The 24,952-nt window shown below is 35.0% G+C and overlaps 1 protein-coding gene across 1 annotated transcript in view; it reads left to right on the top strand.

The window, feature by feature from the left end:
• TRDN (triadin) overlaps positions 1-24,952 on the top strand; it is a 395,011-nt gene that overhangs the window by 303,592 nt on the left and 66,467 nt on the right. The window contains exon 24 of the mRNA XM_043592239.1: positions 16,404-16,442. Within this exon, the coding sequence (XP_043448174.1) occupies positions 16,404-16,442 (39 nt within the window). The remainder of the gene's footprint in view (positions 1-16,403; positions 16,443-24,952) is intronic.

Below are 24,952 nucleotides of genomic sequence, written 5' to 3'. Positions count from 1 at the left end.
TATTTCAAATTTCCACATTTTTATTAAGGCTGTTCAGTTCAAAAATTTTCCCTGGAAGAAATGCATGTGGAATGAATATATATATATATATATATATATATATACACATATATATATATATGTATATATATATGTGTGTGTGGATATATATATATATATATATGTGTGTGGATATATATATATATATATATCCACACACAAAATAATTCAGATTTCCACCAAAATCACTTGATGTGCATTTCAGTCTTTGATCACTGGACATACCTACTTAAGAGTTTCCTTTTTCTTTTCCTGTCATTCCAGAATCCTTTTTCATCATCCCATGCCATATGGTCATTCTAACACTAGCCAGTTCATGGTCATAGATAATGGTGGTGGAAAAGAAAGCTTTTTGGAAAAGATAGATTTTTTTAACATTCTGCCCTTATTTCATCAATTTTTATGTTATTGTACTATTTTCTCCCTAATTTTTAATGATGAGTATGTATAGACAAGGAAGGGGGTGCATAAAAATTCAACTAAATGCAATCACCAGAACTTTATTTTATTTTATTTTATCAAAATATAATTGACACACAATACCTAGTTAGTTTCAGGTGTACATCCTAGTGATTCAATACTTTGATACATTATGAAATGATCCCTGAGAAGTCTAGTTACTTTTTGTCACAATGCAAAGTTATTACAAAATTATCGACTATATCCCCTGTGCTTTACACCACATTCCCATGATTTATTTATTTTATAACTAGAAGTTTGTACCTCTTAATCCTTTTCACCTATTTTGCCCTGCTCCCAACCTTTCCCCACCTCTGGTAATCAGGAAATTTGTTTCCTGCATCTATGAAACTATTTCTGTCTTGTTTGTTTGTTTGTTTGTTTGTTTGTTTAAATTCCACATATAAGTGAAATTATATGGTATTTTTCTTTCTCTGTCTGACTTGTTTTACTTAGCATAACTTCTTGGCCCATATATGTTGCTGCAAATGGCAAGATTTCAATCTTTTTTATGACTCAGTATTCCATTGTGTATGTATGGTTAGAGTAGGATTTAAGACAAAAAGAGAACAAATCCAAACAGAAAAGATAAGCTTCATACTGGGAAGATGTATTACAATGCATATAATTAACAAAGGATGAATAAGCACATTATATTTTTTAAACCTACAGATTAATAAAAATAGAACAAACATACCTCAAATGTCAAATTTGTCTATGTTTATTCATTTAAAAAATTGCTGATTGAGCAAACAACCAAAAAATAAATTTATAATCACTGAAATGTGTGGGTAATATTGGTAATTTTTAATCGGGAATGACTAATATAATTAATTTCCATGATAGTAAAAGTCAAATAAATGAGAGAGAGAGAAGAGCTGGAATCTATCTCAAATATATGCAATTTTAAAAAATAGCATATTTATATAAACCCCATTTTAGTATTAGGATGATTCATATAAAATAATTTTGAGTAATCCTGGAAGGTTTTTATAGTCAGAATTCAACATCATGGACTTGTAGAAGATAGTAATACAATTCCAAATTACTTCAGCATACTGGAAGCCAGGTTCCAACAGAAATGAATGTAAGGAATTCGATTTGGGACAAAATCAAATTGTATATACTTAAGAGAAAAACTGTACAAAATCAGCATACAGGAATTTTGCCTTAAAGAAACCCTCAAATGAATATGAATAAAGAATTCAGCTTTTACAATATGAATTATACTGTTAATAGTGACTATAATAACTCATATCACCATTGCTCTTTACTCTTTATTTCAAATGATTTTGATCCTCATGGCCTTGTATGGTGTGTAGTTGACAAAATATCATTCTTATTTTAAAAGTGTAACTTAACAAGATAAAAGGTGACTTATGAGCAAAATGATTTTGTCTTGGTTATTTTAGTAGAAAATATGTATTAAAGTGCTGTGGAATATGTGAACATGTAAAACATTTTTTTTTCTATTTGCTCATTCTCCCTTCTGCGTTTTTAATTTTCTGACTTTTCTCCAGCCCTTTCATTATCTCCTTTTAAGCTTTCTTCATGAAGTTCAAAGTGATTGTCCTTATTTCAGAATATCTTATTTGATTCCAAATATTCTTCATTACACAGAAGACTCTTTTCTTTTTTTTTTAATAGTAAGGTAGGTCCTTGAAGGGGCGCCTTGATGTTTCCTTTACAGAAGCTTTGTAGTTACAAAGAATGACCACCATGAAATGAGAGTTCCTTTCTGAATCTATTTTCGGAAGAATGTTATTTTGTTCAAGCACAGCCCAGTGGGAGAACTGGTACATAGCAGTTGTGTTAGATCTGGATTAGCCCTTTAGGAAAAACTACTCCAGATGAAATACATGGTCTGAAGACATCTGCGTTTAAGGATTTCCACTTCCCATTAATCCTTTCTATAGAGATTCTGATTTTGTGTCCACCTGATTGGTTGTATATATTTGATCTCAACAAAACAAAATAAACAGTAAGTACAATCTTGGCTTATATCAGGCAAAGTCAGAAAGTTTTAGCTTGTCCATCCATCCATTTCTTTCACTTCAACTGCCATTTAACATTACATGATTTAACATGAAATCATAAAAATAGCAGAAAGCACCAATTTTCTTTTTTGTATACTTATTTTTTACCGTAGGGAGTAATAATCTTCAATTTCATGTTCGCATGGCAAAATACAGTTTTTTTTAATTTTAAAAAAATTTTTAATGTTTATTTTTATTTTTGAGAGAGACAGAATGCGAGTGGGTTAGGGGCAGAGAGAGAGGGAGACACAGAATCCGAAGCAGGCTCCAGGCTCCGAGCTGTCAGCACAGAGCTTGCTGCGGGGCTTGAACTCACAAGCTGTGAGATGATGACCTGAGCCGAAGTCGGACGCTCAACCGACTGAGCCACCCAGGAGCCCCCAAAATACAGTTATAAGTTACCTCTGCCTCATTAAATTTGTAAGGTAGCTTCATGTGACATTGAAGAGAAATTTCAATCATTTAATTTGATATGAAAAAGTAAAAGCTTTTACAATAATTAAAATTGTTTAAACATCAAATCATAGACAAAAATCAAGTGGTCAACTACTTAATTCTAAATTTTTGCCAAACTCACGACTTTGCTGTCATGTCTCTAATGATTCTTTTCTTGAAGAAATTTATAGATCATATTAAACAAACTTGAATATGTGGATTTTATAGAATAATATATTTAAAATAATAAATAAGGTTATATTATTTAAATTATAGTATTTATAAAGCTTTACTGTAATAAATCCATATTTTATCATTTATATTAATGAAAGTAAAATTTTTTCAACAAATAGCAAAGTAACCGGTGAAAACAAATAAAGATCTTTATAGTAAATCTGAAAATGACTTTATTCTGCCACAGCTTTTATTGAATCATAGAAATCACTATGGAACCAAGAATATCTTGATTCATTTTCCAAGTCAGCATTTGTGATATTCACTTTTATTACAATTTTTACACTGGTGTTTAATATGTGCAAGTCCTTTAGGGACTTTAGGGACTTTAGGTGGTTTCATATTTGTTGTTGTTAGCAAGGCTTCAGTAGTTGTTGCAAATTAATATTGAAACAAAAAGTAAATTTAAAGAAATGACTCCAGGATAACGTCTCACATAAGACTTCAAACATTTAATTTTTGCTGACAAATTTTTTCATCACTTATAGTGGAATAGAAAGTAAGGAAAATATTTCCTAAAACTTGCTTTCATCTGCACTTTTCTTTTGTGTTTTTTCTCAACTAATGACTCTTCAAAATATTGCTCAAAAACATTTCTTGAGTCCTTGCTCTGGTTGACAAACTGACTGGTTGTTTGCTTTATAGGTGGTTTTGATGGGCACTGTGCTCAGTACTGCAAACCCTAAGTGATGCAAGTCTCCAAGTGCAGAATTAACTCAGAGGCAGACATACAAATACAAAATAAAATCCAGATGGGGGGAATCCTTTCACAATGTATACATATATCAAATCGCCATGATGTACACTTTACATGTCTACCAATTTTATGTGTCAATTATACTGTAATAAAGCTGAAATAAAAATAAAATAAAATGGAGTAAAATAAAATAAGATCCACTGGAGAGGAGTGAAATAAGAAATAGGAATTACAGCCAATGCTATAAAACTATCGAGACAAAGCAACTTTAAAGCCAAGAATACACATTTCATATTTAAACAGAGATACATTGCAATGTAAGATGTAAAAAGATGGAATGTGCCTTTATGTATAGTTCTTCCCTTCAGGACACTTGCCATTTAGCTTAAGAGTCAAAGAAAAACTTTTGTAACTGATGAGGTATAGTGCATAATGGTATGCCACTAAGGACAGAACAGCCAACTTAATTTGTAAAAACTCTCTATGGCATAAAAATGTCTTAAGATGTAGCCTTTAGCTATTTTAAGTAAGTTACTAGCACTAGTCTTATGAGATGCCAGTTTTCTCATTAATGAAATTCTGCCACTATATTCCACAAATTCTGTGAATATTTTTAATGTTTATTTATTTTTGAGAGAGAGGAGGGGGAGGGAGAGAGACGGAGGGAGACACAGAACCCGAAGCAGGCTCCAGGCTCTGAGCTGTTAGCACAGAGCCCAGTGTGGGGCTCGAACTCATGAACTGCAAGATCATGCTGTGAGCTGAAGTCGGATGCTTAACCAACTGAGCCACCCAGGTGCCCTTGAATTTTTAGTTACATAAGTGAATTTTATCTGTGTGTGTGTTTCCCCATTTTTGGGTAATCAAAAAAAATTTGATTAGAATGATTTTAACATATAAGGAATTTGTTTAGGGCAACAAGGTGTTTCATTTTCCAGCCTCTAGACTAGAGGAAGGAAAGGTAAGGAAGTATGTGAATACGTTTTGAATGAACTAGCCTACATCATTAGCCGCAACAGGCCATATGTGACTATGAATATTTCTCTTTAAAATATATGAATGCCATGATAAAATGAGAGTCTCCTGTGAGTACTACCAAGATTCTTCTGTAATATTTTTTCACTTGAGAATACATCTTGAATTTTTTCATATTATATACAGAAAAGACAATGACAAGCCAAAAATTGGGTTTCAGCTTTCATAGAAGTCTAACAGAAAGTGTTGAATATAAAGGGGTAAATCACACAAATAAATGAACAGCTATAAAACTGAGAGAAATGCTTTGATAGAAGGAACATGGTATTATAAGTATAGAAAAATCTGACTTAACGATGCCTGGGTGGCTCAGTCAGTTAAGCATCTCACTTCAGCTCAGGTCATGATCTCACAGCTCCTGAGTTTGAGCCCCACATCAAGCTCTGTGCTGACAGCTCGGAGCTTGGAGCCTGCTTCAGATTCTGTGTCTCCCCCTCTCTCTGCTCCTCGTCTACTCTGTCTCTGTCTCTGTATCTCCCTCTCTTTCTATCTCTCTCTCTCTCTCTGAAAAATGAAATAAACATTAAAAAAAAGTCTGACTCAGGTTGGGGAATCAAGGAGTACTTCTAAACCAAGCAAAATTCTATCTGAGATGTGAAGGATAAGTAGGAATTTTAACCAGTGAAAAAACTGAGAATAGGAGAGGCCAAGGAGTGAAGAGATATTTCAGCACATTCAAATTTCTTGTGAAAAAGGACAGTGTTGCAGATGTGTAGAAAACATTAACAAGAGAAGTACAAAACAAAGATGAGACATAAGCAGAACTTTGAAGGCCAGGAGTAGGCAAACTATATTTCATGGACCAAATCTAGAATGCTTATATATTTTTAAATGGTTGAAAAAAATCAAAGGAAGAATAAAATTTGGGGGCACCTTAAACATATAAGAAATTCAAATCTCAGTATCTATAAATAGCATTTTATTAGAACACAAACACACTCATTTATGTTTTGTCTGTAGCAGTGTTTGTGCCATAATAGCAGAGTTGAATATCTACACCAGAGATCAAATGGCCTGTAAAACTAAAATATTTACTCGCTGGCATTTTACAGGAAAAGTTTACCAACCCCTGCTATAAGCCATATTAAGGTTTTTGGTATTTAGTCTAAGGGCAATGGATATACACAAAAGTATTTTTTACATGTTTGACCACAGAAGGGGAGAGAGTTGCTTTCTGTGATGGCCACTATGGCAGTGAGTTGGAGAAAAGCAGAATAGGATTCAAGAAGACAATTAAGATATAACTGATGGTATTAAGGTGAGAGATTGTGGTACCTTGACCAGGACGGTTGCAGGTGAAATGGAGAGAAGAGGACATTTTTGAAAAATATTATATTTAATAAGATTTCTTTTTTAAAAATTTTTTTTAAAGTTTATTTATTTTTGAGACAGAGAGAGACAGAGCATGAACGGGGGAGGGTCAGAGAGAGAGGGAGACACAGAATCCGAAACAGGCTCCAGGCTCTGAGCAGTCAGCACAGAGCCCGACGCGGGGCTCGAACTCACACACCGCAAGATCGTGACCTGAGCCAAAGTCGAATGCTCAACCGACTGAGCCACCCAGGCGCCCCAAGATTTATATTTTATACAGCTAAGTGGTTGGTGACACCACTGAGATGGGACACCAGAAAAGGAGAAGCTTAGGATCAATCATAAGTGTGGCTAACAGCTTGTTGAGTTTTAGCTGTTTATAGGACGCCCAAAAGAAATGTAGAGCTGGAAGCTGACTAAGTGTGAGGTGCAGAAAAGGAATTTAGGTTGAAGATACACTTGTGAGATATGTTTGTCAGTGTATGGATTTTGAAGGTGTGGTCACACATAGATTAGTGATGGAAAGAATCAAGGTGAGATGAGTAAAGTTCTGAGGAAGTTAGTAAAGAATACATTTAAAACTGCTACTTGAAGAACCCAGGACATTCTTTTTAGCATGAGTACAACTAGGTATCTTGAGGGTCAATACTAGTAATCTATCTGTTCTGCTTTTCATTTGCTAAAAGTTGGTATTTTGTGCATTTTCAGTTTCAGTTTGTAAGTCTTATCCCGAAGTTCCCAATGTTGGTTCTATAAACATTATTTAAATACTGAGACCTAGAGACCTGCAAGGAAAAGTTTGACAATCTGTTGAAGAAGTAGATATTATACAATCTTCTTTTATGAAAAGAATCAAAACCAGTTGGTCTCAGAGAGTTGTCTCTAAGAGCACTTTTTAGAATATGTTAATTCAACATGCGTCAGTTGGAACATAATCAGCGTTGCTATACTGCTACATTATCTGGGACCAAAAATATTCTGATGTTCAATGATTGACACTAAACTTCCAAAAAGTTCCAGTTTTAATGTTATTTATTGTTCTAATTCTCTAAACTGACGTTACAGGGATTTACTTTGTCTTTTGCAACTGATCATTCTAATAAGTGAATGCAACTAACATACATTTTGATTCACCATTCTGGAATTAAAGTTTTTCTAATAATACTGCAATTCACAAATGTCATCTTTGCTTATGACATTGCCATCTTCTAAGAAATATTAAAATTTGCTGTAATATTGTTTTTAAAATCTGATAGTTGATCTAGAATACTTGATTTAATAATCAACATTAGCATTTTAATATTAGTGTAGTTTTTTCTAGGTTTTCCCATGCCTGGTTTCTGATTTAATTATTGACATGATTTATTTCTGCCTTGAGTTATTTTAGGAAGAAAATATTATACTATCATGTTAACAAGTGAAGAAATTGATGCACAAAGATTAAAGGATTATCTAAGGTTTCTATGCTGGATTAGCTACTTAGTATCAGACTTAAATGCACCTAAAAATAATCTTATTTTCCTTTGTTCTTCAATATTGGAATATATTAAAAAGACTTATCCTTACACGGTCTCAAGGTTGTTTTTTCCCCATAACAATCTTTTGCATTTGGTAGGAATGGAGGAAAGTTATAGATAATTGTTGATTAAAAGAAGACCAGTCAGGGGGGCGCCTGAGTGGCTCAGTTCGTTAAGTGCCAACTTCAGCTCAGGTCATGATCTCTCAGCTCATGGGTTCTTGCATTGGTCTCTGTGCTGACAGCATGGAGCCTGGAACCTGCTTCAGATTCTGTGCCTCCCTCTTTCTCTGCCCCTCCCTCACTCACACTCTGTCTCTCTCTCTCTCTCTCAAAAATAAATAAACATTAAAAAATTTTTTTGAGAGCAGTCAGATTCAAAAAATAAAGTGTCGATAGGTGCCTTTACAAATCCATGATGACTCACTTTCTGAAGAATTGTTTAAGTGAAAATTGAACTAGTAATTGTAGCTCTGTCACTCTAAGCAGAAACTTACAGACTAACATTTTTTCCTGTTGTGCCGATCATGCTAAAATGCCAAGTTGACAGAATGGAAAGGGGTTACGTGTTGGCAAGAAAGCAGTTAAGGTTGCCGAATTTTCTGTATTATAATCATTGGCTTTACAAATTAATGTATCCAAGTGTTGTGAATTTTTATTTTCTCCTTCCAAAAAATTAATGCTCAATGATAAATACAACTATATGTGAAATATATAAACAATTATGGATGTAAAGCCCCAAGATTCCTTCTTTGGTATTCTTTCCAGTTAAGGTCTCATTAGAAGGGGCAAAGTAGCATAAGAAAATGAGTCACTGTCCCTTTGCACATCTACTTTTGTTGTCACTCATGCTACCTTATGAGAATGTTCTAATATGCCTCTCTCCTTGAGGATAATTTTTTTTAATGTTACCATAAGTCTTTTTATTTTTCCTGTTCACTTTAAAAATGTTAAATGTATTATTTTTCATATAAGGTCATGCATTATTTTTACATATTTGAATAAGATATAGGATGATCCATACTTAAACATGTGACCTTTTATTAACTTCATTGATTATTCTTGCTTCAAGTTAAAGAAAGTGAATGTTGGTGCCCAGAGAAACAGGGAAGAATCTAGTTAAAGAGGGACCCTCCCTTTGATAAGGAGAAACAAAAGAATGTCTGCTTCCTTACCTGAGCAAATGATCGTTACACAACTTTCTGAACCCATTGAATGGTTTAAAGTCAACTGGCTCATTACCTAAAATATATTCAACCAACTATCCTGCCATCTTCAAATAACATTACAGGACATTGTTCTGACTGACTGTTCTTTGTGCAGCTGATAAGTGCAGCCTCTTCCAATTATTTCTTACTTATTTCAATGTGTACTCTTTACGATGGAAACTGCAAGAAGGAAAGAATAATGAGGCACACATAGGGAGGCCTAAAAGAAAGAGAAGATAAAGGCAGAGTGGCACTATCAGAAGCGTGGTACATCAGCTTAGCATATGTGAAAGACCAAGGATCGCAAAAACGAAATGATGACAGAATGAGGCAGGAAAAATGTATGTGTTTATTCTTTGCTGCGAAGAGAGAATGCCCTTGGGCTCATTTTGCATCTTTAGTGTCCACTCAGCAAACTTTCCTTGTGGGCATCAAACTCCTTGGGAATCTTGCCAAGGAAGGATTGCAGCATCAGGTCCTAGACACAAAGCTTTGAGTCACACATTAAGTGCTTGCATTACAAACTAGAACCATTTTATTTTTTTTTTAATTTTTTTTTCAACGTTTTTTATTTATTTTTGGGACAGAGAGAGACAGAGCATGAACGGGGGAGGGGCAGAGAGAGAGGGAGACACAGAATCGGAAACAGGCTCCAGGCTCCGAGCCATCAGCCCAGAGCCTGACGCGGGGTTCGAACTCCCGGACCGCGAGATCGTGACCTGGCTGAAGTCGGACACTTAACCGACTGCGCCACCCAGGCGCCCCAAACTAGAACCATTTTAGAACTATGCCTACAGAAGCTTATAAAGCAAATTTTTTTTGACCTAATGGGAATGAGAGGCAAGAGAAAGAGACAGACACAGAGGCAGAGAGAATGTGTGTGTGTGTGTGTGTGTGTGTGTGTGTGCGCGCGCATCTGGGGGGGGGGGGCGGGTGTTTGTATGTGTGCATACATGTTATGGAAAGAACACTGCTCATTAGCTTGAGACTCTAGCTTAGACTGGCTATAAACTAGTTAATTCACTTACTCTGGATAATTATTCCTGATTGGAGCAAATTAAATATAAAATCTGAAGATAATGTGTATCAGTGTTGAATGTGGGTGAGTCAGTTCTAATGGGCTTTTAGTAAGGCTTAGGTTAATGGAAGAGAGATTCCATTTCATATTTTGGCCTGAGCCACCTAAAAGCAAAGTTTATAGATTTGATTTTCCTGACATCTTTAAACCACATTTTTCTTTGTTTTGTATCAATAACAAATTTTGAATGTTGGTATAGTCTGGGGATATTTTAGATGCTGTGTTTCCAAAGATGAGCAAGACAAAAGTCTGTCCAAGAAAATCTTACAATATTTGAAAAAGAGGAAATATAAAGTGGCCTCCAATGCTGCCTTAGACAAGGGATATCAAAGTTTTTTATCCAATCTATGGGTATCTGCTATTTAGATATTAGTATATGAGTGCTCCTAAAATGTTTATTCAATTATTTAATCTAATCTTAGCCACAAATACATCAGCTAATATAATTTTCCATTTCATAAGGTGAAAAAATTAAAATTTAGAATTTCAGATGCCTCATATTAAATCATTGATTAATAAAAAGGAAATAAATTTCAAACCAAAGGATTTTTTTGTTTAGTCGGTTTGTGTGTCTGTTTTTCTCCAACTGCAGTACAAAATGATCTCTGCAAGTCCTTACTTTTATGAGGTTGCCTAGTTACTTGAGAATACCATCACCTTGCCCCTTTATTATGAATGGAGGATTCCTCACTTTATAAACAAATATGATACAACTTTAGAAACTCAAGCAGGAGGGGCGCCTGGGTGGCGCAGTCGGTTAAGCGTCTGACTTCAGCCAGGTCACGATCTCGCGGTCCGGGAGTTCGAGCCCCGCGTCAGGCTCTGGGCTGATGGCTCAGAGCCTGGAGCCTGTTTCCGATTCTGTGTCTCCCTCTCTCTCTGCCCCTCCCCCGTTCATGCTCTGTCTCTCTCTGTCCCAAAAATAAATAAACGTTTAAAAAAAAAAAAAGAAAAAGAAACTCAAGCAGGAAAAATAGAAGCATAGAGGGTGTGTAATATTTCAAAACCATATGGACATGGTTAAAAAAGAAGAAGGAAAATATTAAATAGTCCATAGAATATTGAAGTAAAGAAATGTAGGCACAGATAAGATGAAAAGTCATGAAGGAGATGATGCCAGGTGTTGGTTCTATACGTGACATCACCTAAACTTGGGACAGTTTCTTCTTTTGGAAGTCTGTAAACTGAAGAAGTTCCAAGTCAAACCTAAAGGTAGTCAGATTTTTTCTTTCTCACAATTGTATTTACCTGGGCTACAAAGTAATGTGTCCACAGCAGATGAAATCAAATGCTACCTATCAAAACAGATGAAATGTGTGCAAAACAAGTCCTCTCAGGACATGAAAAAACATGAGTTCAGTCTGAATTTTCCCTAATCCCAAATTTTGAAGCCAAGTTACTTGGAATGACAGTAGTTCTCTGTCCCCTCCCATAAAGCATCAAGGAAACAACAAAATGTGAAAGTGTGTGTGTTTTGCATATAATTTATTTTTTTATGTTTGTTGATTTATTTTTGAGAGAGAGAAAGCATGAACAGAGGAGGGGCAGAGAAAGAGGGAGTCACGGCAGAAGCCAACACGGGGCTTCATCCCACAAACCATGAGATCATGACCTGAGCCAAAATCAAGAGTCAAATGTTTAACTGACAGAGCCACCCAGGTGCCCTGGTTTTAAGTAATATAATGAGAGCCATAGTACAGTCCTGTAAATGTGTATGTGTGCACACTAGTGGCAGATTTTCATTAGAAATTGCAAATGATTACTCAAATGATATAAAAAACATGGGTTTAGAAGAAATTTATGAACACTAACTTTTATTAAATACACAAAATTTTACTTGTCTTATTTAAAAATATATATTTAAAATATATTTTATTTAGCAGTATGGTAGAAAAATATAAGAAACATAGTTTAAAGTATCAAGAGAATGATGTGCGCTACTTGCATTGTATCTGATTCTGTTCTAAATGCCTCACATGTAGTGTTCAGTTTAATTTTTACAGCATCCTTTTTTTTAATGTTTTTTTTTGAGAGGCAGAGAGAGAGCAGACGAGTAGGGGAGAGACAGAGAAAGGGGGTGTAGGGGGGGACAGAGGATCCCAAGAGGGCTCTGTGCTGACGGCTTCAAGCCCAATGTGGGCTCAAAATCATGAACCATGAGATCACGACCTGAGCCGAAGTCAGATGCTCAAATGACTGAGCCACTAGGTGCCCCTACAGCATCCTTTTTTATTAATGTGAACATTGACGCACTGAAAGTGACTTGCTCAGGTCACATAGACACCTGGGGTGGATCTGGGACACACCACTGGCAGTATGAGTTGTGTCCTTAGCCACCAGGTTTCCAGACTCCCTCAGACCAAAACTCACAAACAACTGACTGCTGAAGTTCTTCTGTATATTTTACAAAAATGGACTTGGTGACCTGCTTTTAAATGTAAAACCTTCCCGTGCCATTAAATATGGAATACAACCACAGGAGTATATCAGACAGCTATCAATTTTTTATCAATGCTCAATCTATTTATTTAGTTTGACCAGCCTAATTTAGGAAGCTAATTTATACAACATGATTCAATGAGTGGCTGAAAAAAATAGAAACTTTAGTGTCTAAATTGTTTATGTCAACTAAATAATAAAAACTGTTAAGTTTTTGTCTACATAAAATACACTAGGTAAATAGCAACCTACCTGTAAGATATGGAATGTGGCTTACTGTAATGTTTTTATGTATGAAATGTTTAAAAGCTTTTATTCTTTCTGTAGCAACAGTAATTATAGCTGTTTTCATTATAAGTGCTTAAGGCTTTGAAGGTGGTCATAAAAACCAGTATTCAAAGACCAGGTTTGTCACTTATTAGGGAAAATGAACTTAGACAAATTATGGAGCCTTAGTATTGTTATCTGTAGAGTGGGTGTAATAGTAGTATGTATCTCGTAGAAGAGGCATGTGAGGATTATATAAGATAATTTCTTCATTTTTGCAACAAATATTTTGATCCTTATTCTGCACAAAACATTGATCTATGTGCTATGATTCAGCAGAGGAAATAATAACTCATCTCAGGACTCATGACGTTTATACTCTACTGGGGTTAGAGATCAAATAAACACAAATATTTCATATTACATAAATACGATATAAATAATGCATATAATACACTTATTTAGTGAGTGCCATGAGGAAAATATCATTGGTTGACAAATCTGATTATGGTTATTATTTATTATACATATCAGGCCACTATGTACTAACAAGCAAATGTGAAAATGATAACAAAATAAAGTGAAAAAAGAAAAATCAGTGATAGTCACCTTCTCCTTACAAAATATCTAAAATAGAGGCATTCTTAATGTCGATTCTTGGAATTTATATATTGTATAGATTTCTTTTAATTTCATGAAAACAAAACAGAGACTCCTAAACAGAGTTGGTCTCCATGGCTGCCCTTCTCTGACTCAAGCACAAGCATGATGAAGTTTGGTCGGCCCACTTTACTTGAGAACATAGTGTTGATGACATTGAAAAATCGTTAATGAAGCTCCCTTCCCCAGGCCCGTCAGCAATTTACATTTCATAAATGAAATCAACAGCCTGGAAAAGTCAGTGCTGCATATGAAATGACAGGCTGTCTGTCTCAACAACTCAGCGTGGGGATTTCTTGATTCCATGTTTCTGCAACGCTTGCATGTGGAGCCCAAAATGAAGGGCTCAAGTGACAAATGTTTATGCAAATCAGTTATTTTATTATTATATGATAATAATCAGTGGTGAAAAAAAAATTTCAAACCGTAAAAATTGGATGAAAATAACAATTCCCATTCTGGCCTCCAGGTCCCAATCTCCAGCATTAACCGTTGTCCTTAGTTTCTTGAAGTTTCTCAATGAAGCCGTTGGACTAAACTTAAATATAAATACATATATTCCTTAATATATATATATACACACACACATATATAGATAGATGTACATATATAGATATATATACATATACATAGATATACATATATATACATTTGTCATTTTTATGTGACTAGGAACAGGCATCCATTTGTGACTCAAAAATTAAAGACTTAACCTTCAGTAGTAATGCCATTTTCAAAATGAAGGCACTGAGCTCTGAATTAGCAAGTAGCCTAATAAAGGAGATGCTCACCTTAGAAAATCCTTTAACAATAATCTCACATATCAACTCCTGCTTTGCATCTTCAAGGGTAAAGGCCCAATTCTGTAAGAAAAAAATGAAAATCACTGTGCAATTTAAGTTTATGAGTACAATTTAAAATAATAAAGTGCTTTCCATACATCACTTACAATTCTCATTAATTTTACAACATTATTTTCTCCATTTTAGGAATGAAAAATTTGAGATTTAAGGTTTTAAGTAATGCCCAAGGTCACAAAACTTGAGCAAGTGAACTTGTCTTAAAGCCATATTGTATGATTCAAATCCTCCTTTTTACACTTCCCATGAACTCATAACTTGTGAGGTCATGCTGTAAGTGTTTTTACGCAATACCAAAAGTCAGTATTTCTATATAGTGTGAGGGTCCATGGGCACACGCATGTTGGATAGTGCATGTTCATAAGAGAGAGTGTAAAATTCTATGTACAAGATAGAAGTTGATTCTGGTTGTATTGCACTCATAAAAACCATAACGTACTGATAAAAATATTCTCAACAACTTTTATGTTTCTCAGATCTCTCGACACACATTAAGACTAAGATAATCCCATGTCAAGATTACAATAACAATGTAATTGAGGGGGAGAGAGCCATGTGTAGTAAGAAGTAAGGCCCTTTCAAATAGATTGCTCTACCTGATGAGTAACATGTTTACGAAACCCATCCTGGGACACTGAAATTTTATTTCTAGATCCGGAAGCGTGAGATAAATGAATTTCTTCTAGGACTTTAGATACACAAGAGGGAGCATTCGGTCCTTCTGTAGTCACCGTTTTGTTCATTTATCCACTCATTCCACAGTATTTATTGATCATATGCCACATGTCAGATATGTAAATAAATGTTGATATTTGAATAGTGCACAAGACATAGTTACTGCTCTTGTGGAAATTAAAATCTAAGATGGGGACATAGACAATAAATAAAAATTAAATTAAAATTGTATAAAAATTGTTATATAACATTAGAGCACATGGAAAGCAACAGAATAGCATGTGCCCTACCCAGTTTAGTGAATGTGTGAAATAAAAAGAGAGGAATACGTGGTAGGGAGTGTTGAAGTGCGATAAGAGCAGCGATATCACTTTTTACAGGATATGCATTCAAGTATTATAGGAAGTAGGGTGTGAGTGGTTATGTAATTCTCTACTATATAAAATTCTGCTGTTAAACAAATGAGGTGTTTTGTTTTGTTTTGTTTTTTGTGGGTTTTGTTTGTTTGTTTGTTTATTTTGTAACTCCAGAAAATGAGACTCTACTAGGCTACCACTCAAATAAAGCCAGAGAGCACTATCTCAGATAACACAGTCTGTTCTCAAAACGTATCCCAACGATGAGGTCAGTTTTTTCTGCTGTCTGAAGGAAGGAAAAATCATAATGTAGCAGGGCCCTTCCATTAATCAAAACAAGACTTTTTGCCAGGAAAGAAGTATACAGCCTAAGAAAAATTGTTTAAACAAGAGGAAGAAATGGAAAACATTAAAATATAGTCAACCATTACCTTGATTGGCAATGTATCACGAACATTATTTGGATACTTTCTAAAACTATGTGTTTAACCTATAATGATATTAAGTTGGAATGCAGTTTCTAGACAAAAGACATTTCCTAAGACAATAAGAAATTAAAGTACTTCATTCTAATAAAGTTTTATATTAATGCTTTATAAATCAATTTAATTTACTTTATAAAATTAATAATAAATACTAATAAAAACAGGAATTATACCTGTTTGAAATTATTAAGTTAACCACCAGGTGGCGCTCCATGAATTGAGCGTATGTAGTCAAAATTAATAAATGGCTTGAATTGGTTAAATTAGGAAAAATTACAACACTTTTTCCTAGTAATTATTATTAATTTTTTATTTATATTACTTAGAGGACTTATGAATCCTAAGAAATGGGCTGTTAGTAAAGACAAATTACTTAGTATGTTCTATATAAAACTTAGCAAACTAGATTTCAAAATCAAGTCCTTTTGTTTAAGTCACTTTATCACTTACTAAGAACACATGTTTCATTGCATATTGATAAAAGTGTGTAACTATAATTAAAATTGTTAAAAATCTATTAAAATTGATTTGTATGGGTTTTTTCAAATGCTTATTTTATCCACCTGTGTGTTTGTGTGTGTGTGTGTGTGTGTGTGTGTATGTTTTACCCCAGAACCTGAAATTAAAAAAGAGGAAAAGATACCCAAAGCAGGTAAGTGCACTTTCTAAGATTTACATATAAATAGATGTTCTGTTTTGTTATGAACAAAACTAGTGTTATAATCAGGGATGCGTAAGGCCTTGAAATGCTCAAAACATTGAAAAAATATTGATGCACCCATCCCATATATATTAAGTGTAATAAGCAATAAACTTGAAGATATTCTTAAGTTAAAATAGATTCTGTGTTTTCTGGATAAGGTCACCAAAGCGCTGGAACTGTTAGCATATGCTTCTCCTTATTCATCTAGTGGGCAATTGAGCACTGTTTACAAAGTGCCAAGGGGACAATTTATGTTTCAGAGGCTTCAACCAGATCAAACGCCTGAAACTGATTCATATCTTCATTGAAACTTATGAAATCACATATATTCAACCATTTTTACCTCAAAACAGTAGTTTTATATGGGTCAGCCTAATAGATTCAACCATTTTCTTTCCCATTGATTAAATATGCAAATATTCTTTGGAATGGGAGTCCATTGCCTTCTTGACCATTCATTTGAAAATTGGAATACTTTGAAAATAGAATTGCTGAAAACAGATTCTGTGAGGGAGGAAGACAAGAGCTGGACACTCTTAAGAGAGATGTTAAAAGTTAGAAGGAACTTCATTAAATACAGTGCAGAAAAAGAAAACCAAAAATTCCAATTAGTAATTACAATCTTTCTAGAGCTAACCCTATTCCAAATATTTCATATCTATGTAAAGATACTTATTTATATGTCTATATCTGCATACGCAAAGGAAGTTTATATCTATATCTCTCCATACAGTGAAAGTACTATGTACACACAGACATACATATCATTGGTCTTAAAGTATTTGTGTATACTCATTTTGACAAAGTTTAACCTATATGTAACTAATTCTTGTTTCCCCCTTCTATGTATATGTTAAATATTAACTTGAAGTATTATCACTTCTTTTCAAAGTACTGTTAACATAGCAAAAGTAATTCATTGTTTTTTTAGTGCATAAACATAACCTCTTTGATTGACTTTATGAAATCTGAAAGTCTGCATTCTCTAGAAGATAAGTGGGGAAAAAATGACCAATTTTACACAGTGAGAAAAATGCATAATAGAGATATGATACATTATTAACATCGAAACTTATAACTGAGCTTTAGATATATCTGCAGAAAAGGGAAAACTACTTATAAAAATTGCTCTACTGTTGTTAGCTCTTTTACTGGTGTCACTGAAAGATTGCTGATCAAATAAAAGGTGCATGACGTCACTCCTTCCTGTGAGCATAACACTGTATTTGATGCCTTATTTTACTGTTGGTTTGTAATGGGAAAAGTAATATGCACTATAAATTTCGTATTATTAGTTTACATTAAATATTTATATCTATTTTGATGTTATATTTATTTTTAACTCCCTAAAAGGAAAGAGAAATCGGCATTAATAGCATATTTTATATAATCAATCAGCAATTTATTGAAAATATATATTATGCTAAATGTCACTGCCTTATGTTCAGGATTGTGCTTGGTGATGCAAAACTTACAAACAAGTGATAAGGTCTTGTTTCTCTACTAAGAGAGTATAATTAAGGACATAGACACAAACTATCAAACGTTGGCTAGAAGACAACTCTATTAGTGATGACTGCTCTAGGAGTCTGGAAGGAGGAGTCACCCCTGTGGTCTTGTCAATCAGTGAAAACCTCAAGGAGATGATGATGGGTTTAAGCTAGGATTTTAGGAATATGCAAGAGCAGCTGAGACAGGGAGGTGATTATACAGCCCAGTGGAAGCACTGCCAATTTTATAAAGAAAGACATGAATTTGACTCTTTTTGCCACTTGCTGGGAATATGACTTTACTTAAATTACTTAACATTTCTGAGTTTCAACTTCTTTATCTATTGAACAAAGACCATCATAATAGGCCAGCAGGGTTGTCAAAAAGAAATAGAATTGATGCTTGCCATTTGGTTTGGCCTCAGTAAATGGTAGCTCGATCAAGGCGCTAACTCAGGGGCGGGCTGAGCATGATGTAAGCAGGATGCAGTGAGGAGAGGACCAAGGACAAGAGGAGATGCCAGGTGCTGAATGAGGAACAGAAGAAGGCAAGACTGCAGCTGTGGTATATAGTCAAAGGAGGGTGTTTCTGGAAATAAAGAGAGGGAGATTAGGAGGCCAAAGTGAAAAGTTTGGATTCTTAGAATGTGAATTGGAAGAAGAAAGTCTTATAATGGCATGTGAGATGAAATCCTATGGAAAGGATTCTCAATCAGAGATTTGACTCCAGTGTCTTTTAGCACTCTAAGTATTACACAGTAAAAATGGGAGAAATTGACACAGAGAAGAAGCAGTGAGGAAGTGAATTTTGTTTATTCCCCACATTTATAGACATGACTAGTGTTCAGTGTAGAATTATTAGGAATTAAGTTTTTAAAAACCACAGAACTGGGGCGCCTGGGTGGCGCAGTCGGTTAAGCGTCCGACTTCAGCCAGGTCACGATCTCGCAGTCCGTGAGTTCGAGCCCCGCGTCGGGCTCTGGGCTGATGGCTCAGAGCCTGGAGCCTGTTTCCGATTCTGTGTCTCCCTCTCTCTCTGCCCCTCCCCCGTTCATGCTCTGTCTCTCTCTGTCCCAAAAATAAATAAACGTTGAAAAAAAAATTAAAAAAAAAACAAAACCACAGAACCTTGCAACCCATTGAAAATATGGATAATATCTCAGTACATATTCTTTCAGTTACATGAAATCATATGCTTTAAAAACACAGTCATACTCTCTATACTGTGCTATTGCTGCTTTTGTAACTGTCAAGATGTTTCACAGGAGAAGAATAGGCATTGATGACATAAGCTATACCAAACTCCAAGGTCTCAAGCAAGAAAGGATGGTAAAGGTGATCAAATGTAGACTTCGTAAAGGAAGCATAGGTGGGTGGATGCTAGTGGACGCGCACACAGAGATATCCAAGCGAGCCTTGGAAATTGGGAGCATACACTTGGGATCCTCAGACTAAGTTCTGTAAACATGAGTTCAGAAGTTTAGAATTCAAGGGGCGTCTGGGTGGCTCAGGTCATGATCTCGCAGTTCGTGAATTCAAGCCCCGCATCAGGCTCTGTGCTGACAGCTCAGAGCCTGGAGCCTGCTTCAGATTCTGTGTCTCCCTCTCTCTGCCCCTTTCCCGCTCATGCTCTGTCTGTCTCTGTCTCTCAAAAATGAATAAACATTAAAAAAATTAAAAAAAAACAAGTTTAGAATTCAAAGGCAAAGGAGGAAAGGAGTTGTTCAAAAAAAAGTAATGTAGAGAGAAAAGAGGAGGGAATTAAGGATAGCTTCTTGGAAAAGTAAAAGAACTGGTCATGAGAAGGCAAGTAGGTTACCTGGAAGATCAGGAAATGCAACGTATCAGCATTCCAAAGCAGGGATACTTTCAAGAAAACATGGAAAAGTCAGCAGTGCAAACGTCTCAGAAAGGTCATGAGACATGATGACTGAGAAAAAGCCACTATATTTGACAAAAACCTGCCATTATGTGACCTTTTGGAGAGCATTTTCAGTAGAGTGGTTAGTAGAAAGTTTATAGGAATTAAGTAAAGGATTGATCAGTAAGTGGAGACAGCATAAACTTCTTCTTCCAGGAGTTTGTTGATAAAGGGAGGCAAAGTATTTTATTTTGACAGGTAGAATCAATGGAATATGTTTGTTGTGCTCATATTGGTGATAATCAGGTAGATTATTCCAGAGAGAGGCAGAGCAAGAAATCCAGAGGGAGATACTCATGAGGAGATAACTGTCCTAGAGATGAGAAAAATTGAGATAGGCACTACAGGTGGACGGAATTGGCTTAATTATGAGCAAGAACAAAATGCCCCTGAGCTTTGAGGGAATAAAGAAAGGATAGATTAACTTAAAGTTGAGCATACATGAGGACACTCCTGTGGAATCATCTTTTCTCCTAAAATCTCTGTGTGGAAGTGACCACTAACATGTTTGTTGCCAAAACCAGGGGATGGTTTTCTTGCTTCGTATTACACTGACCCCTACACAATATTTGACCATGTTCACCATCTCTCATATTTAAAAAAACATCTTTCTTTGGCAAAAACTAAACCACTTAACCCACACTGTTAAAAACAACAACAAAAAATGACTTCATTTTAAAATACTGGGGCAACATTATAATTATTTGTTTTTGACATAGCATATTATTAGCCACTAAATTCCTTTTTTATTTGCCAATGAAAATGTTGGCAAATGGGACATGCATTTCATTAGGTAATTAGAAAATAGCTAAGTGTTCTTTTCGGGAAGCCATGACTAGTAATTAAAAGTAGTTATATAATTAAAAACAAACAAAAAAAGACATAAATCACAGTGAATAATTTATTTTTCTTATGTATCAAGAAAATTAATGTTCATAAATAAAATCTTCACAGTTGTGTCACTGTGTTTCTAAGTGTCTAACAAAATTTTCACTTGGTTATTTTGCCTACACCTCACTTTGTTTATAACTGAACTCAACATCTCCTCCATTGCCTTGTTGTTGTTGTTGCCATTGTTCCTTGTCTCAACAATTGGAACACATGAATCACCATTCAGTTACATTGACTTAAACTTGAGTCATTTGCAGCTTCTCCTTCTCTTTCAGAACCCAGTGTCCAGTTAGGTATCAAGTTATGTATCTCCCACCTTTGTGATCCCCTTTATTCTCTCTCCTGGCAAGACCATACTTTTAGCTCTTCTCATCTCTTGCATGAATAGGTAAACAAACTCATGACTTAATCCTCTTGCTTCCATCTCCTCTTCACAGATCCAGCACATGCTTGTGCTAGTTATTTTTTCTAAATGAATATCTGCAGAGAATAGAGCTAGATTCATTGCCACTGCATTATACAGCCCTCAGCATATTTCTTCATGTGCTCTCCTTTCGTCTAATCCACCACCACTGCTCCCCCTGCACTCACACAGACATTTAAAAAAGATTGCCACGCCTATGGAATTTTGTCTCTTCAGTGTCTTTGAATAGTTTTCTTTCACTTCAGGTCCATGTTAAAAGCACCTTACCTATAAACCTTGTTTCCAATCTTGACAGCTTACTTTCCCACCCACCACTGTTCTCTTTCTACAAACACACGCCATGAGTTCTCCAGCCGTGGTCGGTTGACACATGTTTTCCTCTAGCATCTCATGTGGTATCCACATGTATTGAATGCGTTTCTACTAATTTTCTATCTAAGCTCCTATATTAACTGCTGCGAGCTGTTTAGTCTTCTCTAATCTCTGAGACAGGAAAACATTCAAAAGTTACCATAGCCACCGCATGTTGACAATATTATCCTCTTGGAAAGAAAGGCATTGGTTAGTGATTTTTAAAATATATGTTTGATATGTGTCTTGGCTTTATGATATAGGGCGTGTAGAAGCAGTTTTTTAAATGTAAAAAACTAATGGGGGAAGGATGGTATAGAAGGAGGAGTTCCAAGAAAATAGATATGGAGTATTTTACAACAAATCTCTTAAGGGCTGAATCTCTCTTAATTTACCTATAAAATAGAGTCACCACCAACAGAACATCCCATGCCAATCTAACAGACTTATCATGAGAATCATGTGATAATATATATATGAAAGTACTTTCAATGCTATGAAAACAGAAAAATATAAAAGTTTATCACATCTACTCTTGCTATTTCAACGGTGGTTCTCAAAACAACAGCAGCATCACCTGGTTCCTTGTTAGAAATATAGCATCTTGTAACTGCTGAATAAGAATTTGGATTTTAACACATTTCCCAGGTCACTAGTATGTACATTAAAATTTGAGATGTACTATTACAGATTTCATAGACATCTATTATTGCCCTTATCTCCAGGGAAGAATAACATTAAACTTCTCTTTTACCAAAAACTTTGCTAATTTAGAATGGACTTGGGGAATCTGGGTGGCTCAGTCAGTTAAGTGTCCGACTTTGGCTCAGGTCGCATTCATGAGTTCAAGCCCCACATCTGGCTCTGTGTTGACAGCTCAGAGCCTGGGGCCTGCTTCAGATTCTGTGTCTCCCTCTTTCTCTACCGCTCTCCCACTCATGCTCTGTCTCTCTCTCTCTCAAAAATAAATAAACATTAAAAAAATTAAGAATGGATTTATATTTTTATTTATTTTTAATTTTTTAAACGTTTATTCATCTTTGAGAGACCAGAGAGAGACAGAGCATGAGTGTGGAAGGGGCAGAGAGACGGAGCCAAAGAATCCGAAGCAGGCTCCAGGCTCCAGGCTCCAAGCTGTCAGCACAGAGCCCGATGCGGAGCTTGAACTTACAAACTGCAAGATCACGACCTGAGCCGAAGTCGGACGCTCAACCGACTGAGCCACCCAGGCGTCCCTGGACTTATATTTTTAAATGGTTTTTTTCTCACTAGCAGTGGGGTCCTCACACTTACTGAGCACTGGTTGACATCGTCTACCCACTGTTTCACTTGATGGGTGATTTCTGGACTTAAGTAGTTCATGAAATGATTAAGGAAACACCTATTCCTTTCTTATGACATAGCATAGGCAAACAAGCACTGAACATACCTGTGCATTCCTTTGACCTTAAAAGGAATAAACAAACACATATTTTGTTAGCAGAACATGTATGTCAAGAGTAAGCTGTCTGTGTATTTTACCACCTGGCTAAGATATTGACACAATAGGTAAATGTTTTGGCCAAAGGAAAACAGTATGTACTCAATACCTATCAGTCATCAAAGTATCTTTGGCTCATAACACTCAAAGAACTTGCTTCTAATTGGTGACTCTATTCAATTTATGTCTGTCATCATAAAACTAAACTGATGTAATAACTATCTAAAAATTACTATAGTGATCCTACACAAGTGTGTATATATATGTGTATATATGTGTACATATGTATATATACACTATATATAAACATTATATAAACATAATTATACATATTATACATATATGTATAATCCTATGTACATATTATACATATATGTATAATCCTTCCCCCATTAGTTTTTTACATATATATAACATGTATAATTTATATACATATAAATATATATGTATATGTGTACATATATATATATACACTATATATATAAACTATTTATATATAATAACTATCTAAAATAACTATCTAAAATAAGTGCAGTAACTATCAAAAAATTACTAGTGGTCTTACAAATATATATATATTTGTATATATATATTTGTAAATATGCATATATATATGCATATAGTTTATTAATTAGATCCTTGGACAAGAGAAAATGTATTCTCTCTGTCTTCCTTCTCCCTCTCTTTCTTCCCCCAACCACTCCACACACCACCTGAATAGTATATACATCTTTAGGTAACCAGAAAGCATTGGATATGCAGGACTCCGATAAATTGTAGAAATAGTTAAATCTTAATGTCATTAACTAAACTGAGTTGTGGTAGGATCAAAGGCTCATTTTAGTTCAATATTTATTGAATTTCAACCATATATTTAAAAGTGTGTTAGGTTTTGAAGACATAAAGATAAATACCTTAAATTCTCAAGAAATATTTTGTATCTAGGCAGAGATCATTAAATAAAGAGCTAATCATAACAAAAATGAATAAAAGAAAATCAAACAAACAGAAAAGTTGTGCGGAGTGTGCTTTCTGAGCACAGTGGAAAGTTACATTTCTCCAGCCTATTGGTTCAGAGAAATATTCCCAAAGGAGAGGATACATCAATAGTTTCACAAGATGGGTGAAGATAAGCCTGGTGAAGAAAGCCTGAGTGAGGCATTCTAGACAGAGATATTTGCACAAGCCTCAGCCAGATGGAAAACAGTCAGGAGAACTGAAACCACAAGATCTCACCTTCATTTCAGTACAAAGTATAAGTGGAGAACAGGAATGGATGAGGCTTAAGAGGAACAGCAACAGAAAATCATGCTACCTGAGTAAGGGTTGTGTCCTTTTTCCTAAAGGAAATTAGAAAGAATTACAAGTATTTAAGCAAAATGAGGTACAGCTTAACATAGAATTTCAAATTACTGATTCTGAGTAATCACAGAGATTGAAGATAAAGAGGATGCCAGTAGTTTCAGGAAACCAGTTTTCTAGGTGATGAGATCTTGCACTGACACCTGTAGAGTTATTAAAAAGATCTAGAGAGAGCATTAGTAGGAAGGAAAAGAGGAGAGCTATTAAAGAAGTATTTAGGAAGTATAACTGCCATTATTTGGGGTGGGGGTGAGAAAAATTCAAGCTAACTCCCAGGTTTCTGTCTTGGAATAGTATGTGGACAGTAATGTCATTTGCTGTGGTTGGAATTTCCAAAAGAAGTGGCAGATTTTTAAAAAGGAAGCCATACATATTAAGTAAATTTTTGACATATTAATTATTCAAAATTTGTATTGAGCAGTTACTATATGCTAGGCAATATGGCGAGCACAATCATAAACACAGTCAAGTTGTTGTGTTGTGTTGTATTGGTAAACACAGTTAAGTTCCTTTCCTCCTCGAGTTTGTAATCCAGTTGTA

The sequence above is a fragment of the Prionailurus bengalensis genome, chromosome B2 (assembly GCF_016509475.1).
Source record: "Prionailurus bengalensis isolate Pbe53 chromosome B2, Fcat_Pben_1.1_paternal_pri, whole genome shotgun sequence".
NCBI lineage: Eukaryota > Metazoa > Chordata > Mammalia > Carnivora > Felidae > Prionailurus > Prionailurus bengalensis.
The sequence above is the reverse complement of the archived record's forward strand: the minus strand, read 5'-3'. Positions and strand labels throughout refer to the sequence as shown.